We start from the raw sequence: 21,422 nt of genomic DNA, 5'->3' as shown, positions 1-21,422 counted from the left end.
TGTTTATCATATGGTTCAGCTTAGAGTTGCCTAGTTTAATGAATAACGTCCAGGACAAAACTAGTTAGCTCCGCAGTATCCATTGTTTGCCAGGTAGGAGTATAAACCTTTGGCCTAAGAAGTAGATGCAAGGCGGCTGGCAGGCTCCCAGTTACAGGTACAGACTTCGGGGTGCGGCGTCGCCTCTTAAACCGCCCTCCGGAGCCTCGCCGGCCTCCGCCCTCTTGGGTGCGGCCCAAAGCTCTGCGCGTTTCACCCACTGCCACTTTATTCCTTGTCACCAACTCACCCTGGCCCTAACCCGCGTGCCACCTTCCAACTGACAAACCGGCGGGTGGCCTCCGACCTGCCCGGGGCCTCTCGGGGGCGGCGGTCTCCAACTGCACCCCGCACCCCGGGAAGGGGTGGCCCAGGCCGGGGTGCCCCGGGTGGCCCCGCCGGCGGCCGCAGTGGCAGACGGCGAGTCACGTGTGGCGGTGGGGGCGGAGCGCGGCCGCCTGGGTGGGTGGAGAAAACAAAGCCCCCAGCTGTCAGTAGAGGAAGGAGGCGACAGCGCCGGAGCAGGTGAGTCAAGTGCATTTAAAGCGGTACCGCCCTGGCGCACCCCGACACCCCCAGTCCTGGCTCAGTCCTTCCCCGGCCGGGTGCTGGCCGCGCATCCTCCCGCCTCCGGGGGGCTGCAGTCCGCCCGTCGCGCAGCCTGCGGGACCCGGGGTCTCTGAGCCCGGCAAGAAGTTGTGCTGGGGTCGGCGTCGCGCCCCCTAAGTGTGCACCCGCCGCTCTCCCGCGGGCCACATCCCTCCTTCGGGGCCCCAGAGCCGCGCACCCCGGGAAAGGGGGGGTGAATCAGGGCTGCCACGCTGGCAGAGGCAAAGTGGACCGGCTCGAGGCTGAGGGCCGGGCTGGCTAGGATAGGGACACTTGGCGCTGGTGAAGGAGGGTGTCTTGGGACTACGCGCCAGAGCGCGCGGACCTCTAGGAGCCAGAGTTGGGGAGCAGGGACCGAGAACTAGGGGCGCTGGCAGGGACTGCGCGCTACGGGGCAGACCTGGAAGTGGAGCGCGCAGGGTCCCGCCCGCTGGGGACCAAACACTGGACCCCCGGCCCAGCTGCCGCCCGCCACCTCCCTGCCCCCGCCCCCAACCGGGGCTTCTCCTCCCGCGGAGACCAGCCCCATCTCTCTCCACTCCCACTCCGGCTCCCGCTGGGGTTCCCGGGCCCCCAGGATGCGGGAACTGGATGGATGCGAAAGAGACCGGGTTATTATTATGATCCCAAGAGGTTTTCTGCAAGGAGCACCCTGAGCGCAAGGCGGGGGCTACTCAGCGACTCCTCACTCTGTTTGCTTAAAAAATTCTTCAGTCCACTCTTCGAAGGGCTGGGCCGTGACCAGAAATCCCACAAAGGGCGGGCAGGGTGGGGTGGCACAGAAAGACCCTTCCCTCTGAAGCCGGAGCGCTCGGTCACGAAGACTTTCAGACCCCGAAAGGGCCAGTGGACTCAGTCACCCCCTTGAGTCACTTTGCCAGTCCCGTGCCAAGAGCCGCCCAGTGCAGACAGAAGGCCGAGCTGTAACCTCGGAGGCAGGGGAGCTGCAGCCGTTTGATCAGGAGGAGTCTTTGTCTTAACCCCCGGTCCCCTTCTGCTAGTCCTCGCCGGGTCAGCAGCGCGTAGAGTAATTAATATTCCGAGCATTAGCCGTCCCTTCACCCGGGCGCCAGCCAACGCTGCTGTCCCCTCCCTGCGGGCTTTCTCCATCACTTGCGCACGTCTTCTCCTTTTCCAAAAACATGGAACGTGGTCCAGACCCGCCAAGCAAAAGGCGGTCACTAAACACACTATAGCGCAGTCACGTAAGACCAAGGGTTAAGTGTTCAAACCTGCACCCGCCCGCCCGCGAGGAGACGGAAGAACTTTCTTGATTAGCATAGTATCTGCCCTGCGGCCTCACTGCGAGGCGGCGGTCCCGGCGAGGTGAAGCGTGCAGTCGCCTCTCGATTGAGGTTTGACTCAGCAGTACCAGCTTCTAATCCGAAGGACCCGAGCCTTCCAGCTTTGCCGAACAAGACACTGTGGAATGAAACAGAACAGAGATCAAAAGGTAACAGAAAGAATAACAGCGTTTGAGATACTTCGGGGAAGCGCCAAATTTAGCTAAGTTTTTAGCAAGGAAAGGAGCGGGGAGGGGGTCGTCTAGCCAGCGTCCCTTCTGAAAATGTTCCTTGGTTTGCCAGCCTTCTTTGCTGCCAAATTGAGATACCGGTTAGGGGCTGTTAGTAGATCACCAAGATAGGAGGTTTGGGGAGCCCAGCCGGTGGTCGTTGGGAAAGCGTAACTGACAGGTTTCACTTGCATAGGAAGAGCAATGCTCCCAAAATTTGCGCTTGAGGAGCTCGAAAAATCCTCATGTAAGTTATCTCATCCTAACCCACTTGAATTAGGCAAGTTTGGCGATGACAGCAAGGCATCGGTTTGGGGTTTGTTGATGTGGGGGGTGTGTGTATGTGTGTCCACATGTGTTTATCTCCAAGTGATTTCATTGTGCAGCCAAACCTGAGAACCAGTGAGGCAAGGGCAGAGTTCAGTGATCTGGCAGCTGGTAGCTGCCAGACAAGATAGGAGTTTAACTACCTGGGTGGGAGAAACCAAGCTGAAACTGGGGGGCTAGTGACAAGGAGGGGGGCAGTCTGTCATCTGGCGGCTTGGCTAGCGTTGGTACCTGCCACATCATTTTTCACCCTCTTAGCCCAGAGTCTGGTTCTTACTGGAAAGATTGAAGTTCACTGTCGGTGCCTGGTTTGTGCACGGTTGTTAAGGATACGGTAGAAACTTCATTCCAGCATGATTCACGTGTAGCAGGCAGTGGGAAAACCCAGCAGAAACTAACTCGGAGCAGCTTCGTGAGTCAGCAGGCTGTACTCCAAGGCGGAGCCCAGAGTAGGAAGTAGTTACATCCAGTAGCTTATTGACACGCACTATTCCACTCCTTCGAAAGCTCATTTGAATGTCTGATCAGGATCTGTCTGCTTGTACCAGGATCTCACTTTTCCATCACCTTGTTCCACCTGCTTCCTATAATGCCGTCTTCTGTTAGAAGAGGAAACATATAGCCAACTAGATAGAAGTCTTGTAATTTCCTTGGTGGGAGGCATAAAAAAAAAAAAGTTGGCAAAGTGGTTTGGGTTATTTCAATTATGCAAAACAGAGAGGATGAATTTGCAGTACATACATTTTGAATACAAAAAAAATCAAATAACTGATGACACATTCAGGGGTAAATTAAAGGGTCTGTTTAAATAGAAATGATTACATCTAACATTTTATGTCATGTTAGATTATGTTAGATTTTATGTTACTATCCAAAAGTTTCTTGTTTTAAAAAAATCATCCTCAAGGCATGATCCTAGTAAGATAGCCTATTTAAAGATGTACACAGTTTGTGAAATACTTATTTTTATTACTATTAACTTCAATTTTTATACCTCTCTTTTCCTCATTATTCTTTATATCATATCATCATAACTCTCTTGCCTAAATGCTTTCTTCCCCATTCTCAGCTTCTTTATGGGGGAACAACCATGCCTAGCATATAGCAAGCATTCAATATCATCAGCTATTGAACTTTTTTTGACCCTATGTACCCTGCTTGGTATTCTATTAACTGGAAGGGGCCTTTAATGTCTACAACTCCTATAGCACAGAACACAGACCTTTTGTAAATATTCATACTGAACATTATCAGAATGTGCGGAAGATATTTTTAAGCAAAGCATCCTGAGTACATTCATTTTTATTTTTTTTCCAAGACAGATATTCTGGATATGTAGGAGCCAAAGTTCTGTTACGGTTATTAAGAACCTTAAGATGGTAGCGCTTTGTTCACTTACATCTTTATATAAAGCAATTTCACATCAGGACTTCGCTAGTGATCCAGTGGTTAAGACTGTGCTTCCACTACAGGGGGCATGAGTTTGATCCCTGGTCAAGGAACTAAGATCCCTCATGCCCCATGGTGTGGCCAAAAACTGAAAGTAAAATTAGTGTCCTGAGTATAATAATTGTCCTGTTACTTAACTATACTCTCATGGATCAAAGATTCACTTCACAAAAATTTCACTCTCTACCACTTATTATCAGAAACACACACACACACACACACACACATTTAACCATGTGGATGCCAAAAGGAACTAATTAGAGTTATTTCAGAGTAGGATAAATGGTAGGTTAATAGTTAGACAGCTTTAAAAAAACCTTCTAGACTTCCACCTACATTAAAAATAGTGCAAAAACATCTATATAGCCAGAATATTTAAAAGTGGAAATTTGGGTGTATTCCTTGCTGGATGCCAGCAAAATAAATGTTAAGAATTTCCAAAGGTCAGATGACATAAATTCACCCATTCTCATTCCAGTGTAGTGGAGAAAAGTCACTGAGAATACACTTCTGTTATTTCGACTCCTTTAGGGGAACCTGTAAGATACTGAAAGGCTGAAATACAATCTAGAAAAATGAAACTAATCCAGATTAATAAGAAACTGTTCATCAGAGGATGCTAAAAACCTAGCTCTGTGATAGTCACAAGTAGGCCAAAGAGGGTAAGGTGCAAAGAAAGGGTGTCACTTCAACTTCAGAAGCTCTGAAGTTTCTGACAACAGATGAGAACCACCCCGTCTTATTATCTTAAATATACACAGCCCACTGATCTTATTAGCCTAAACACAATTGGGTAGATATTTTTCCCGTGTGCCAAATAGCACAGGTTGTTAAATGATCTGGCAAAGTGGGGAGAAACCTGGAATCCTGACCTCTTTCCGAGGGTCTGTTCTACAACCCTGCTGTTTCTTGACTAGGGATTTTTGTTTTGTTTTGTTTTGTTTTAATATTTATTTATTTGGCTGCACCAGGTCTTAGTTGCAGCACCCAGGATCTTTAGTTGTGGCTCGCAAACTCTTAATTGAGGCTGGTGGGATCTAGTTCCCTGACCAGGGATTGAACCCGGACACCCTGCATTGGGAACACAGAGTCTTCCAGTGGACCACCGGGAAGTCCCTTGACTAGGGTTTGATGTAATCTTGCCTGGAGGTTCTGGGTAGGCAAGCTCAATTCTAATTATCTCCTCCCTCCTAGAAAAAGGAGAGACTCTCACATATATCATGCTCTCATTTATTCTCATATTATCCACCTTTGGCCTAGGCCAACTTTAAACAGTTGGAGCCATCGTTAGCTTCTTATCCAGATAAGCAAAGCAAGAATGTTTAACTTGTATGGTGATGGTAGTGGTTTAGTTGCTAAATTGTGTCCAACTCTTTGTGACCCCATGGACTGTAGCCTGTCAGGTTCCTCTGTCCATGGGATTTTCCAGACAAGAATATGGAGTGGGTTGCCATTTCCTTCTCTATTTAACTTGTATAAGGGCCCTTAAACGTTAGTCACATCATTCAGCAAATGTTAAATGCACTGGGACTTCCCTGGTGGTCCAGTGGCTCCAAAATCACTGTGGATGGTGATAACAGCCAGGAAATTAAAAGACACTTGCTCCTTTGGAAGGAAAGCTATGACAAACCTGGACAGCATATTGAAAAGCAGAGACATCACTTTGCTGACAAAGGTCCATTTAGTCAAAACTATGATTTTTCCAGTAGTCATGTACAGATGTGAGAGCTAGACCATAAAGAAGGCGGAGTGCCAAAGAACTGATGCTTTTGAATGGTGATGCTGGAGAAGACTCTTGAGAGTTTCTTGGGCTACCAGGAGATCAAACCAGTCAATCCTAAAGGAAATCAACCCTGAATATTCTTTGGAAGGACTGTTGCTGAAGCTGAAGCTCCAGCTCCAATACTTTAACCACCTGACTTGAAGAGCCCTCTCATTGGAACAGACCCTGATGCTGGGAAAGATTGAAGGCAAAAGGAGAAGAGGGTGGAAAAAGATGAGATGATTAGGTGGAATCACCAACTCAATGGATGTGAATTTGAGCAAACTCTGGGAGATAATGGAAGACATTGGAGGCTAGAAGACAGAGGATCCCATCCATGGGATCACAAAGAGTCAGACATGACTTATCGACTGACCAATGAACAGTTCCCCTATTGAGGGTATTTTCAGAAGCAGGAAAAATTTTTAAAAAGGAATTTTAGTGACGTGGTAAACCATAAAACTTCTGAACCTAAACCGTCCAAACAGTGAAATACTAACTTAGATTGAGCTGTCACTGTTTCCAGAGGTCTAGAAAATGCAAACATACACCCTTGACAGCAAGTCCAGGGTCACACTTGCTTCAGCTCTTTAGCCATAGAAACTTTGCTATGCCACCCTATGAGGGCATTTCCAGTCTTACTTGTTTTAGTATATGAATGCACAATTTGAGGATCTATTCAGATTTTGACATTTTTCATTGGCTGTCACGTCATACACTTAAAGCTTGATGCAGAAACTTGCTTCTTTGGGAAATTGCACCACTCTTCTAAAGTATATATTTAAGATATTAATAAATTGCTTGCTACTACCAAGGCAATGGTCATTAGATAATAAGGAAATATACACATAATCAGGCTACCCTGGTGGCTCAGACAGTAAAGAATATGCCAGCAATGCAGGAGATGCAGGTTCAATCCCTGGGTCGGGAAGACCGCCTAGAAAAGAGAATGGCTACTCCCTCCAGTACTTTTGCCTGGAGAATACCATGGACAGAGAAGCCTGATGGGCTACAATCCATGGGGTTGCAAAGAGTTGGACATGACTGAGAGACTAACACTTCACTTCCACTTCATATAATCACTTATATCACTAAAGACTGACAGTATGCTGAGAACAATTTAGTTTGAAATTTCCAAATTGAAAAATAGAACAGATTAGGATCCAGAAATTCAAATTATATGCCTTCTTCTCAAAGTTGAATAGATTACTCCTGAGTCCAGAAGAAATATTTGAAAGGACAGCTACATTGATAGGAACTTGCTGTAATTTTTTACTGTAAATGTTGCCTCTCATAAAATTTCCTTCAGTTAAGAGAACTTCCTCTTTCTGATGACTTGTTCATGCCACAGACCATTTCCAAGTGAGAGTCACTTAGATTACTAGAGCAACCTTAAAGGTTATGTGTAATAACTCTTGTCCTCTTCATCTCTTCCAGAATCAGTACACCTGAAATTTAGAGATAAAAAATCGAACACTGCACTATAAATAATGTGTATTTTGAAGTATCTGAAATCAGCTAAATCATTTCTAAAAACAAAACCAAGTTGTAAATGTATTTAATCCCATCCTAGGACTATGGGTAGTAATGGCTTGTTGATAACTAACTTCCAAGGTAACTTAACCCACTAGTGTTCCTGATGGAATAATTGGGGAAGAGGAGGAGGGGACAATGGAAGATATTAATAGATTGTGTAACTCCTATGCTGACTGGGTGAGGAACTAGTTCAAGTGAAATTAGCTTTCCTACCTTATCATAATTTAGCTTTCACTAATTTTTTTTTTACTAAATACATTTTGTTTGATAAGTGTCTGTCATACATATATATATAAGGGCTTCCCAGGTGGTGCTAGCAATAAAGAACCCACCTGCCAATGCAGGAGACATTGGAGACTTGGGTTCAGTCCCTGGGTCGGGAAGATCCCCTGGAGGAGGGCGCGGCAACCCACTCCAGTATTCTTGCCTGGAGAATCCCTTGGATAGAGGAGCCTGGCAGACTGCAATCCACAGCGTCACACAGAGTTGACCACGACTGAAGCGACTTAGCATGCATACATATATCACTAGTAGTTCTCTCCACGGAGAAGGCAATGGTACCCCACTCCAGTACTCTTGCCTGGAAAATCCCATGGACGGAGGAGCCTGGTAGGCTGCAGTCCATGGGGTCACGAAGACTCAGACACGACTGAGCGTCTTCACTTTCACTTTTCACTTTCATGCATTGGAGAAGGAAATGGCAACCCACTCCAGTGTTCTTGCCTGGAGAATCCCAGGGACGGGGGAGCCTGGTGGACTGCCGTCTATGGGGTCGCACAGAGTCGGACACGACTGAAGCGACTTAGCAGCAGCAGCAGCAGAAGTTCTCTCCAAAGTAATTCCTAAAAGTAGGAATTAATTGGATTTACTGTATTTTTACCAGAATAGGGAATTCATAATTGTCAAATGCTTAAGCAGGATCAAAACTGATACCTTGCCAGGGCCCTGTGGGGCTCCTGAGCCCAAGGCCTTTCTGTGTCCCCATCTCTTTGATTATAGGAAGCAACTTTCATTCAGCTTCTGTAACCTCCCCTGAATTCAATGGGTGAATTCAAGTAGTTGTTAATTAGAGAAGGGAGGGGTTGTGAGACCAGGGAGAAACAGTCAAGGGCAGCCTTGGGGCAAGATCCTGTTTCCCCATCAATGGATACACACAATATGTTTGAGCTGTTTTGCAGATACTGAAACCCCTCCAGGTGGAGAAGTGAACAATTAACAATGATATGCTGCCCACAAGCATGTAGACCCCAGACCAGTTGGACCTGAAGGTTGCCAACTTACCTCACCACCAACCCATTAGAAGAATGTCTACAAGCTGATCACACCCTCTTTGAGCAATTACTATAAAACCTCCCACTATCTTCCCCAAGTTGGGACACAGTTTGGAAGACATTAGCTCTCTGTGGCCCTCTTTGCCTGACTAAGCAATAGAGCTATTCTTCTCTACTTCACCGAAACCTATCTCCAAGATTCGATTTGGCACCACAGAGAAGCTGAGCTTTCAGCATCAAAACACTCAAAAATATTCTGGTGATGGGCAGACCTTGGTTCTTAGAGATGATTATAAACATCATGGCAGGAATGACTGTTGGTATTTGAAGTCAGTAGAAGGGAAAATAAGCAAGAAAAAGCAACTGGAAAATGAGGCAATTCCTGGATTTTTTGCTAAAATTTTTGAGACTTTTTATTGGCTTGTATACATAAAAGTGAAATCAGAAGACTAAATTACCCTCTTTAAAAGCTAGTCGAGTCAGCTTTCACCAACCAATAAGCAAGAGTGGCGAGAGTGCCTGCAACCACCTTACACCTCCTTCCTTCAAAGATAATCTTAAATCCAATCAACCTGCCAAAATGTAGTGTATTAAGAATCACCTCTCATGAGTCTAAGGAACCACTATTTTCACTCTCCCACTGAACATCTCCACAAGAAGAAAAGACAGGGAACTAGAAGAAAAACCTTCCTGCTTTGTGCCACCTCGTTCTTCTCCAGAAAGGAAGCTACTGATACAAGATTCCCGTTAGCTTTACTTCCAACTTACCCTATATCATAATTTTTTTAAAGGGTGGTCTTCAGGGCACAAATCTCCCAAAAGAAGTTTCCATAAATCAAGGCAGTAATAGCCAAGTGCTCCATCTGGTTCTGGCAAGTCCAGAAAGCAATTCCCTGTGCAGCTGGGATGTTTCAACAACACTGTCAGTGGGTCTGTTAATTCTCCACCCCAGCATCTGCTCTCCTAGCACTTACGTGTAAGTTAAAATCTAGGGTATGTTTTTAGCAATGGTTGCCAGATAAAATACAGGAACCCCAGTTAGGTCTGATTTTCAGATGAACAAGGTTGTCTTTTGTTTTTAGCCTAAGTATATATATTGTATGGGATATACTCATACTGAAAACATTAATCTTTTAGGTAAAATTCAGATTTAACTTGGTATCCCATCTTTTTGATGGGGGTTGATTGAAGTTTTGTTTTATTTCTTTTCTTTTTTTTTTTTTTTTTTTTGCTAAATCTTACAATCTTACTTTTATCCCATAATCTCAATATGATTAGCTTTCCTCGTCTGTAAAATATGTGATCTGCAACTGTATTTCTGAGGATAATAAAATATCTGAGTTGCCTTCACCTACTAAAGAGAAAAATCAAGCCACTATCAGAAGTTTTGTGCACATTTTGCTTACTTAAGAAGGGAAATAAAAAGTAAAGCCAGGTCTAGAAAATTAGAAACTTTTTAATAATTTTATTCATTTCTTTAATGTTTGGCTGTGCTGGATCTTCTCTGCAGTGCCCGCGCTTCTCACTGTGGAGGCGTCTCTTGCTGCAGAGCCCCAGCTCTCGGTGCTTGGGCTTTAGTGGTTGCAGCATGCAGGGTAGAACGCAGGCTCAGTAGCTGTGGCTCCTGGGCTTCGTTGCTCCTTGGCTTGTGTGATCTTCCCAGACCAGGAATCAAACCAGTGTCCCCAGCATTAGTAGGTGAACTCCTATTCACTTTGCCACCAGGAAAGTCAGCAACATTTTTTATTTGTAAAATATCTTATGGTACATTCTATTCTTTCACAAACCTCTTAATAGATACTTTAATAGGTACATGGGGTAACATGAAAAAACCCATCAGCCACGTCCACAGGACACTGCTGGTCAAAGTTTACCCTCAGGTGATTCCAATGACGCCTTGCTAAAGTGAGGTCCCAGGTCCTATATCATCAGCATCACCTGGGATATCTTGAAAGGCTGAGTTTTGGGCTCCACCCCAGACCTTCTCAATCAGAATCTTCACTTTAACAAGAGCCATAAGTGATTCATATACATATTAAAGTTTGAGAAGTCCTAAACTAAAGGATCCACTTTTTCACCATAAATTGGTCTTTATGTTTAATATCCCGTTGCAGTAATCCTTAACAAACTGTCTCTTTTAACACATTAGGAATACTTTCCTTTGATCCAGTATCTTCAAGATAGGGAACTACTGTATTTCTATTTTGTTCATATGAAAATCCCAAATGACCATTTCTAATATTGTTTTATAATGAGCATATGTAACAAAATAAGATAAATGTAAGTTTAAAAAAGTCTCTCACTAAAACTAATTCAACAACCTATTATAACATTCTGGGTTGTCCTTAAGAACCTACAAATCACCAGCAAATCTTTTTGTGCTTTTTTACTTCATATACTACAACTTACATAAGAATATTTCAGTTCAGTTTGGTGCTCGGTGATGAACTAGGGGGGTGAGATGGGGATAAGGTGGGAGGCAGGTTCGAGAGGGAGGGGATATATGTATACATATTGCTGATTCACTTTCACTTTAGTGAAACTAACATAACAGTATAAAACAATTATACTCCAATTAAAATTTTTTAATAATATTTATATGCCAACACCATACATTCATAGTATTCCTGCTGCTGCTGCTAAGTCACTTCAGTCGTGTCCGACTCTGTGCGACCCCATAGACAGCAGCCCACCAGGCTCCCCCGTCCCTGGGATTCTCCAGGCAAGAACACTGGAGTGGGGTGCCATTGCCTTCTCCGCATAGTATTCCTAGGTTCCTCTAAAACTGAACAAAGGACATGCAATTTGGGCCTATGGCAAAGGCCCAAACTACTCTTAGGAAAATCTGTTTTAAAAAGTAATTTAAAAGGTTTCATAGATCTTAATGCCTCTTGAGTTCAAAAACCTCCCTTTATAGTTGCCTGCTTGTTTTTTAGAAGTTACAGGGTTATATGCTAGAAAGAATTCTGGAATTGGGGTGAGAACATCAGAAGGCCTGATGCGAACAACCAGTTCTGCAGCTGACCGACTGGGTGATTCGGGAGACTTTAACATTCTTCATCACCATCCCTGAAGCTGAGTTTTCTCAGCTGTTAGAGAGAGTGGAGTCTGAAATTGTCTCACAAGATTCATATAAGAATCTTGAATGGTATCTTATTTGTAAGATATCTTAAGGTACTTTCTATTCTTTCACAGACCTTTCAATAAAATAGATACTTTAACAGGTAAACTGTTAGCTCAAGTGTAGTGATGGGAGAAACCCATCAACCATGTCCACAGGACACTGATGATTGAAGTTCAGTCTCAGGTGGTTCCGGGGATGCCTTGTTGGTCAAGTGAGGGCCAAGACCTGTAGCATTAGCATCACCTGGGATGTGTGTTTACCCCAGATAATGTGTGGGAGGAGGGTCTCTGTGATGACTGTGTTGTGTACGGCAATGTGGTCTTAAGATTTGTTTTGTGTTCTGCTTCAGCTAGGGCTGGCAGTTGACTGAAGATTACATGATGTGGTTTTCCACAACATGCCTGATTTGGAATAAAGTGAAAGTTGCTCTGTCATGTCTGACTCTTTGCGACCCCATGGACTATGCAGCATGTGGAATTTTCCAGGCCAGCATACTGGAGGGGGTAGCCATTCTCTTCTCCAGGGGATCTTCCCAACCTAGGGATCAAACCCAGGTCTCCCGCATTGCGGGCAGATTTACCCGCTGAGCCACAAGGGAAGCCCATTTGATTTGGACCAAAGATTACAGTAATTTTAACAGTCCCCTCTACAGAGCCATTGTACACACACCTCATAGTCATGCAACCTGGGGCTCTATGACCTCGACAACCATAACTCTCTCCTCTGCATCAGAAACTGAAAGTTTTTCTCCTGGCTGGGGTCAGCAATGTGTTCTGGGGGCACCGAACAATGAATTCCTCATCAGGTTACCACTCATGGCTCTGTGAGATCAAGTGATTTGAGGCTTTTTCCTGCCTGAATTCTATACAATCCTCTTGCACTTTGCCCCAGGAAAAATTTATTAATAGGTTATAAAACACATGCTTTAATATTTTAATTAGTTTTTTAAATAAAATATTATTCCTTCAAAAACATGTTTTTATGTCACTATTAGCACATTCATTCTAATAATTGTGGTTATCAGTTATTAAGTAGCTTTGTATCTGAAACAATCACATAATTCCAGATAGAAAGAAGCTTCACGGTCATTTTGTTAAGACACCCCAGGGCAGAGTTCTCCCCTCTACCCAGCCCATGGAGGAGAAATTCAGTTGTTTTGTTGTTTTAATAAATTCATTACTGAGAGTCTGAAAAAGATGAGGGAGGGGCGTTAGGGGAAACACTCCTCATCTAACCACCTTCATGCAACTCTCGCAAATCTATTTGTATGTTTGCATGGAGCTCTTACTGTCTGCATTTGCATTTAACAATATTTCACATAAAAATTTCCCTTAGCATGTTGAATGCCACTTCCCCTATTCAACAGTGTTTTTAGCTTCAGTATCTGCACTGCCCTCTGCCTAGGATGACAGTTATTTATGCTTAGCCTTTGTCTTAGCTCAGCTGTTAATCCTTTTAGGGCCCCACCCCTCCGAGTGTGCTCCACGGACCAGTGAAACATCTTAGAAGTGCCCAAGATCAGGCTCCACCCCGGACGTTCTCCATCAGAATCTGTCCTTTAATGAGATCCACAGGTGTTGGTTGTTATGCGTGAGCATTGTTCAGGAAGGCCTTTCCTAATCTCCTAACCACCCCTTCCCACCACCTCCCACTGGCCCACCCATCCAGGATAGGATAGGATAGGATAGGTGGATCCTTGTGATTGCCTTTTCATCTCCCCCACTCCGTCTCTGGTTGGAGATGGTGGTGGGCTTGTAGTCATCGCCAGACCCTGGGTCCTCAAGCAGCTCTTGATACATAAGAGCTTCCTATTTGGAATTTTCATCATTTTCCAGCCCCCCTGCTTTCATAGATGAAGAAATGCAGAAGACAAGTTTTTTTCCTGCTGGGAAACGGGGTGCTCAGGTAGGACTCTCTCGTTCATTGGCTTGCAGTTCAGTTTTTTGTTTGTTTGTTTCTGCTGCAAGTTTTTATGACAGAAAACTCATGGGGCAGGCGATGCTTCTCTGCAAGTACTTTCTAAAAGTCTACTGCTGGAACTTTATTTCTTTTGCCTAAAATATTGATATCTTTTAAACACCAACATCTCTGAGAGGAATTGTGCTTTACACTCGGTGTGAAGGTGGAGCAGCCAGCAGGTTTGGGTCAGTGTTTAGTGCGAGACAGAAATAGTGGTTATCTGCTGGAAGGAGATACAAAACACTTGTAGGTGATATGCTGTGTGTGTATGCGCTAAGTCGCTTCAGTCATGCTTGACTCTGCAACCCTGTGGACCATAGCCCTCCAGGCTCCTCTGTGGGATTTTTGAGCAAGAATACTAGAGTGGGTTGCCATTTCCTTCTCCAGGGGACCTTCCCAACCCTGGGATTAAACCCATATCTTATGTCTCCTGCATTAGCAAGCATGTTCTTTACCAGTGGCACCCCACTCTCAGTACTCTTGCCTGGAAAATCCCATGGATGGAGGAGCCTGGTAGGCTGCAGTCCATGGGGTCACTAAGAGTCGGACCCGACTGAGCGACTTCCCTTTCACTTTCACTTTCTTTACCACTAGCGCCATCTGGGAGGCCCACGTACATGATAGGAAAGACAAATAGTGGAACTCTGCAAAGCTGCTTCTGGTTCTGACTGGGTTCTGTTACAATAGCTTTGTCTTGACTCATACCATGGGTCATTTTTCCATTTAAAAAACATTCACATTTTTTTGATCTGTAAGAATCTCAGGATGGGGCTTCCCTGGTGGCCCAGTGGTTAAGACTACGTTTCCACTGCAGAGGCGGGGGTTCTATCCCTGGTCAGGGAACTAGTTACACATACTGCAAGGTGTGGCCAAAAAAAAATAACCTCAGGATGGACTTTTCTCCCCCATCCTGCATCTCATCTGTGACAAATTTCATCCACCTGCTACTGATTTTTCTTTTCAAACATGTGTTTTTAAATTGTAGACAAAGTGCAGGTACAATCAATACTGATGTTTTTAAACTCACCTTAAAACTAAGCAACACCTGAACCACGGGGAACTTCCACTGTAGTCAAGAACCACCAAGTCTTTTCACTGTGGAAGGAGTGTTTTGTAAACTCAGGAACGGACAATCTGCTGGAGGGAGGCTGAGCCCTGGAGGCTGCTGTTTTGCAGTCTCGGGAGACTGATTCAGGCTTTGGAATCAGATTGTACCCAGAAACAAGAAACATCTGTCCTGCAGGGCTATTGTTCCTCATATCTGAAAAGAACAAGAGGCTCCTGGTACTGCTTACCAACAGCTCCTACAATTAGCTACACAGATCACAAGAGTATAATTATATTCAAGAGCGTGTGGCTCCCCGGCCCCGGGAGTCTACCACTGTACTTCCCCGTCACCATGGACACCAACTCCAGAGGAATCCTAAGTCTAAGTCAGGTCTGTCCCTTGGGGAAGCGTGTACAAGGCTGTCCTAAACTGCTATCTGAGTGTCTATGATACGATTCATGGTAGTTTGCCCAGACTTTGGACCTTGGGTGGAGTTTGCAAGTCATTTGATGCCTTCAGAGTGTACCCTGTTGAGCAACCTGACGCAGGTGAGGTTGACTAGAATGATTGTGTGTTCTACATGCTGTGACATCACGCTTTAAGTCCATTTGAGTCATGCTTTCCCTTGGGGTTGTGGCCCATCCCAGTGAAAAGAGATTTTTAACAATATATTCTTGGGAGGCTTAGGGGTGTTCTAAGAGTTGCTCTTAGAATCTGAAAGCATTTTTGTGGTTTGTTTTTTCACATTTGGGGTGTTTGTTTTAAAAAGTTAAAAAAAAAACAAAACCTTGTTACTAGCCTTGGATACTTTTTTTCCTACCATATTAATAATTTTGTAGGAATTTGGTTGAGTTTTACACCTTGATTTCTCCATCGGGAAGAACTATGCAGATGTTTGTTACTAATGCTCATGAGTAGAGTTTCTAGAGACGAAAATGTTAAGAGAGTCAGTTAAAATTATTCCAGATGTGAAGAGTTGGAGAGATGATAAAGAGTCTGCAGCAATATCTCCCAAAACATTCAAAACAAAAGTAAATGAGTTAAGACAAAAAAAAAAGTGAAAGTGTTAGTTGCTCAGTCGTGTCCGACTCTTTGTGACCCCATGGACTGTACCCCACCAGGATCGTCTGTCCATGGGATTCTCCAGGCAAGAATACTGGAGTGGGTAACCATTCCTTTCTCTAGGGGATATTCCTGACCCAGGGATCAAAGCCGGGTCTTGTGCATTGCAGGCAGATTCTTTACCATCTGAGCCACCAGGCAAAAAAAAAAATGATTGTCTCTAATTAGCCTCCTATTCAAGTAAGGATCTTCTCTTAAAACTTTGCAAGTTAGGCATGCTGCTGCTGCTAAGTTGCTTCAGTCGTGTCCAACTCTGTGTGACCCCATAGATGGCAGCCCACCAGGCTCCCCTGTCCCTGGGATTTTCCAGGCAAGAACACTGGAGTGGGTTGCCATTTCCTTCTCCAATGCATTAAAGTGAAAAAATAAAGTGAAGATGCTCAGTCGTGTCCGACTCCTAGTGACCTCATGGATTGCAGCCCACCAGGCCCCTCTGTCCATGGGATTTTCCAGGCAAGAGTACTGGAATGGGGTGCCATTTAACTTCATCCTTATTGGTTTTATTAATAATAAGTCATTTACTTTTAAATTTTTATTTATTTATCTACTTCTGGGCAAGCACTGGGTCTTCGTTGCTGCGTGCAGGCTCTCTCTAGTTTCAGTGAGCAGGAGTTGGAGTTAGTCTCTAGTTGCAGCACTCAGGCTTCTCTTGTGAAGCACGGGCTCTCGGCACATGGGCTTGTTACTGTGGCTCCCAGGCTTAGTTGCTCTGTGGCCTGTGGAATCCTCCCAAATCAGAAATCAAATCTGTGTCCCCTACATTGACAGGCAAACACCCAAAAAATGGACCACCAGAGAAGTCCCAATGATCAGTCATGTGAAATATTATCCAGGGAGCGGCTTCTCATCCCAGTTCTGCTCACCTGTGGCCCCTACTCATCAATAAAGAAGGGATTTTTATTTTTAACTTATCCTTTTCCCACAGGACATCCTAGTGTGCTGAAAAGTGGTTGTTAATCCAGCTTTCTCAGAATAAAGTATAATAGAAAATGCACTGAGAACTGTATTTCTCCTCCTCTGGAGAATTCACACATTGTTTAAAACATGAGGAAAATATATAGTTTTGATGACCCACTAGCACATCAAATTAATTGAGTTAGATTGTAACAGACAGAAGCGGTGGTAAGATTCACACTTCCACTTAATATGTGGAGAATGCCATTGCAGCTGGTCAAGATAGGAAAGCAGAGGGATTTCTAGCAGAGCAGATGCATTTTATAAAGGATGCACTCAGAAACCCTTCTCTGCTCACTTCCCCCTGTGCTTGTGGTTGGCGCTGAGTCATCTCTCCACCAATCAGCTTGGGCTGAGACGCAGAGATGTCATATACTGCATCCTGTTAGACAGAAGTGAAGACATGGGAAAAGCAGAACCTCTGACCCGGTCCAGCAGTGAGTTGTACTGTGCTGCCCACACATACAGTACAGGCAAGAGAAGAAAGCCTGCATCCCATGGTGCAAAGGGCGTCCCCTTTTACAAGACTAGCTGAGTGCTAGAAAATGCGAAAAGGCCAAACATCAACACTTGTGACCAGGGCTAAGAATCATTGCTGTTTTTATCGTGTGGCCCTGGTAACATCGTTAATGCAGATGGTGCTTGCAGAGGGGCTTATGATGAACAGAGTCTTCCCCTGACTGGGCCATAGTGTCACTGCATCTGGACTCTGGAGACACGGCCCTGGGATGCCTTCCTGCTCCTGGTGAGAGCAAACACAGGCAGGTGTGTTCTACACATCCTTCAGTCTGGCATCATCAGTGTGTTCTAGCAGAGATCATCTCACAAAATTAGTGCCTAACTACTTGCTGTATGCTTTTCTTTACGCCAAGTAGTATCATAGTGCAATTGATCCTCGGCCAATGTAGGTTTGAACTGCATGGGTCTACTTGCACTTGCAGATTTTTTAATAGTAAATACTACAGTACTGCATGGACCCTGGTTGGTTGAATCCTTGAATGCAGAAGAACCTTGGCTGTGGAGGGCCAACTGTAAATTATACTTGGATTAACCTCCACCTTGTTCAAGAGTCAACTGTGTTTTTAGAGCCGCATGCAGCCTTGGAGGTCATCTCATTGAATCCCATTTTTTTCTAGATGAAAAACTGAGGCCTGGAAACTTTTCCTACTAAAAACTTAGTAATTTTAGAGTCCTAAAGGATTTTTTTTTTCAGCTCATTGTTTACATTTGGCAGTGCTTGTTGGGTCATCTAAGCAACCTCCTGGTTTTCAAGCACATGGTGCTCCTGTGTGCTCAGCTGACAGCTCAACCTTGGCTGTCCCCTCGAGGAGCAGAAAGGAAGGACTCTGTAGGATGGGGAGGAAGATGGCAGAAAAATAAATGTCTCTAGGACTCAAAAGACTTGAAAGACTTCAGACTGTTAAACACTGCATTAAATGAAGTGATATCTACAAAGCCTGAAACCCCTCCAACTCCTGTGATGGTGAGGGTTCTACTCTAGCTAACAGGAAAAGTTCCACTTGTGGTCAAAAGAGTAAGATTATTTATTGCGTTTTTCCCCTTGGCCGCCAACTTTAGGTGGTGGTCAAAATGTGGGGTTTGTTGAAATCACAGACTACAGCCCCTCCCCCAAAAGGCAGTGGAATAGTTTCAGAAGGGCCAGCAAGTGCCCTGCTCAAAGGATTCCTTCACATCCCTTTCATGGAGACCACATCGACAAGATCCCTTTCATTCAGTCATGCTCCTCCATTCCATTTAAGCTACTGAGTTTCCCTAGAGTTGATTTTATTTTTATATTTCCTGGCTATCTAATTAATACTCAGACCTAGTTGATGAGGGATATGTGTTCAAATTCAGTTATTTAATAGTGATAATGATAAACATAAGTATTTTCCATTCACCTAGAAATTTACAGTTGGTAAAGAATTTTTACACATAGCAGTCACACTCTAAGTAGCTGCTGCTGCTGCTAAGTCACTTCAGTCATGTCTGACTCTGTGCGACCCCAGAGACAGAAGCCCATCAGGCTCCCCCGTCCCTGGGATTCTCCAGGCAAGAACACTGGAGTGTGTTGCCATTTCCTTCTCCAATGCAGGAAAGTGAAAAGTTAAAGTGAAGTCACTCAGTCGTGTCTGACTCTTAGTGACCCCAGTGGCACCCCACTCCAGTACTCTTGCCTGGAAAACCCCATGGACGGAGGAGCCTGGTAGGCTGCAGTCCATGGGGTCACTAAGAGTCAGGCACAACTGATCGACTTCACTTTCACTTTTCACTTTCATGCATTGGAGAAAGAAATGGCAACCCACTCCAGTGTTCTTGCCTGGAGAATCCCAGGGATAGGGGAGCCTCGTGGGCTGCCGTCCATGGGGTCGCACAGAGTTGGACACGACTGAAGCGACTTAGCAGCAGCAGCAGCAGGATTGCAGCCTACCAGGCTCCTCCATCCATGGGATTTTCCAGGCAAGAGTACTGGAGTGGGGTGCCATTGCCTTCTCCCTAAGTAGCTGCAGTTTACAGAAAACTGTAAAATTAGGGCCCAGAGTTTAAATGGCATGCCCAAAGTCACTCTACCGGGAAAACCTCAAGCTCAGAAGTGGAGAGACCACCTGCCTTGCAGCTCAGAGTGCGGTCCCCGGATTGGCAGCATCAGCGTCACCCAGTGTTTGTTTACTTGTTTGGGTTGCGCTGGGTCTCCGTTGCTGCACACGGTGTTGCTCTAGTTGGAGTGAGTGCGGGCTGTTCTTTGTTGCAGTGCACGAGCTTCTCAGTGCAAGTGGCTTCTCTTGTGGAGTGTGGGCTCTAGGGTGCACGGGCTTCAGCAGTCTCAGCCCGTAGGTTTGGTAGATGTGGCACACGGGCTTAGTTGCTCCCCCGCCTATGGACTCTTCCTGGACCCGGGATCGAACCCTGCATTGGCAGGAGGATTCTTATCCACTGAACCACCAGGGAAGACCATCTAGAAGTTTTAGAAAGATAGACTCTCAGACCTTACCCAAGATCTATCAAAGCATAGTCTGAATTTTAACAAGATTCCAAGGTGACTCGTGAAAAACTCTTTCAAACTCCACATAGTATTCAAGAGGACAGCAGTCATAAGATTTTCCCTTTTGCATTCACAGCTCTATGATATAATTAATTTGTGTGTCTGTAAGCAGGGGTCTGCACTGTGTATTAGAGGCCCCTTGATGCCTGGGATTAAATAGATGTACAGTGGCACTCAAGAGGTCCAGCTTTGAAGTCCAAACATCTGAGTTTGAACTCCAGCCCTGCCCAAACCTCAGTTCATATACCTATAAGATAGGAATAAAAATAGCCCTCCTCATAGTGTTATTGGGAATAAATGACCTGATACATGTAATAAATGTGGCCAGCACCTGATGCCCAGAATAGCATGCCTTAGCTGCGTGTAAGTGGTAGATGTTAGGGGCTCAATAAATGTTGAGCAAATGAATGAATAGAAACTTTTAAAAAAACTTTTACAAATTTCAAAACTTGGTGCCCTATTGCTCCAAATATATGAAAATGAATTTTAAAATAATATGCAGAGGAAGCCTGATATAAGAGAAGAAAAAGGTAGAATGGGTCATAATGGATCCACAGGGAAGCATAAGATTCAGAATCAGGAGGCCAGAGTTTGGATTCCAGCTCTGTCCTTTGCTACCTGTGTGTTAGCACAGGAGCCTGTAACATACTAGTTCCTAAGCCTCAGTTTCTTCACCTGGAGAATGGGATCAATGATCCTTTTTTCCCCTCAAGTTCTGGAAAAAAAAAGAAAAGGTTTTGTAACTGACAGAGTATCCCTACTACTCAGCACAGCCCTGGCACCTAGGAGATACTCCATAATAGATGTTTCCTCAATTGAAGTAGAGTGTACCATGTCACGGAAAAGGCAATAGCACCCCACTCCAGTACTCTTGCCTGGAAACTCCCATGGATGGAGGAGCCTGGTAGGCTGCAGTCCATGGAGTCGCTAAGGGTCGGACACGACTGAGCGACTTCACTTTCACTTTTCACTTTCATGCATTGGAGAAGGAAATGGCAACCCACTCCAGTGTTCTTGCCTGGAGAATCCCAGGGACGGCGGAGCCTGGTGGGCTGCCGTCTATGGGGTCGCACAGAGTCGGACTGAAGCAACTTAGCAGCAGCAGCAGAACCATAGCAACAGGATGAAAACTGGATGTTAGAATGGTCTGTGGCCCTCCAAAACACAACCCTAACAAAATCCTGTTCCTTAGTATTTCATTTGACATCATTTTGCCAGTGAAGGTCCGTATAGTCAAAGCTATGGTTTTTCCAGTAATCATGTACAGTTGTGAGAGCTGGACCATAAAGAAGACTGGGTGCCGAGGAATTGATGCCTTTGAATTGTGGCACTATAGAAGACTCTTGAGAGTCCCTTGAACTACAAGGAGATCAAACCAGTCAATCCTAAAGGAAATCAACCCTGAATATTCATTGGAAGGACTGATGCTAAAGCTGAAGTTCCAATCCTTTGGCCACTTGATGAAAAGAGCTGACTCATTAGAAAAGACCCTGATCCTGGGAAAGATTGAGGGCAGAAGGAGAAGGGTGTGACAGAGGATGAGATGGTTGGATGGCATCATTGATTCAATGGACATGAGTTTGAGCAAACTCTGGGAGACAGTGAAGGACAGGGAAGCCTGGCGTGCTGCAGCCCATGGGGTTGCAAAGAATCAAACACGACCTAG

The 21,422-nt window shown here is 45.0% G+C and overlaps 1 protein-coding gene across 4 annotated transcripts in view; it reads left to right on the top strand.

The window, feature by feature from the left end:
- The first annotated feature begins 441 nt into the window (after positions 1–441).
- Positions 442–21,422, top strand: part of MAPRE2 (microtubule associated protein RP/EB family member 2) — a 187,387-nt gene continuing 166,406 nt past the window's right edge. The window contains exon 1 of one of the 4 annotated variants that reach the window (XM_019986572.2): positions 442–564. Coding sequence is in view for 1 of the 4 variants with exons in the window: in XM_019986571.2 (XP_019842130.2) it covers positions 2,078–2,101 (24 nt within the window). In the remaining 3 variants the exon portion in view is untranslated. Of the gene's footprint in view, positions 565–1,714; positions 2,102–21,422 lie in introns of those variants that run through there. The other 3 variants (XM_070778752.1, XM_070778751.1, XM_019986571.2) reach the window with 3 other exon arrangements.

This window comes from Bos indicus, chromosome 24, assembly GCF_029378745.1.
Source record: "Bos indicus isolate NIAB-ARS_2022 breed Sahiwal x Tharparkar chromosome 24, NIAB-ARS_B.indTharparkar_mat_pri_1.0, whole genome shotgun sequence".
Taxonomy (NCBI): domain Eukaryota; kingdom Metazoa; phylum Chordata; class Mammalia; order Artiodactyla; family Bovidae; genus Bos; species Bos indicus.
Note: the sequence above shows the minus strand (reverse complement) of the source record. Positions and strands in the feature narration are given on the sequence as shown.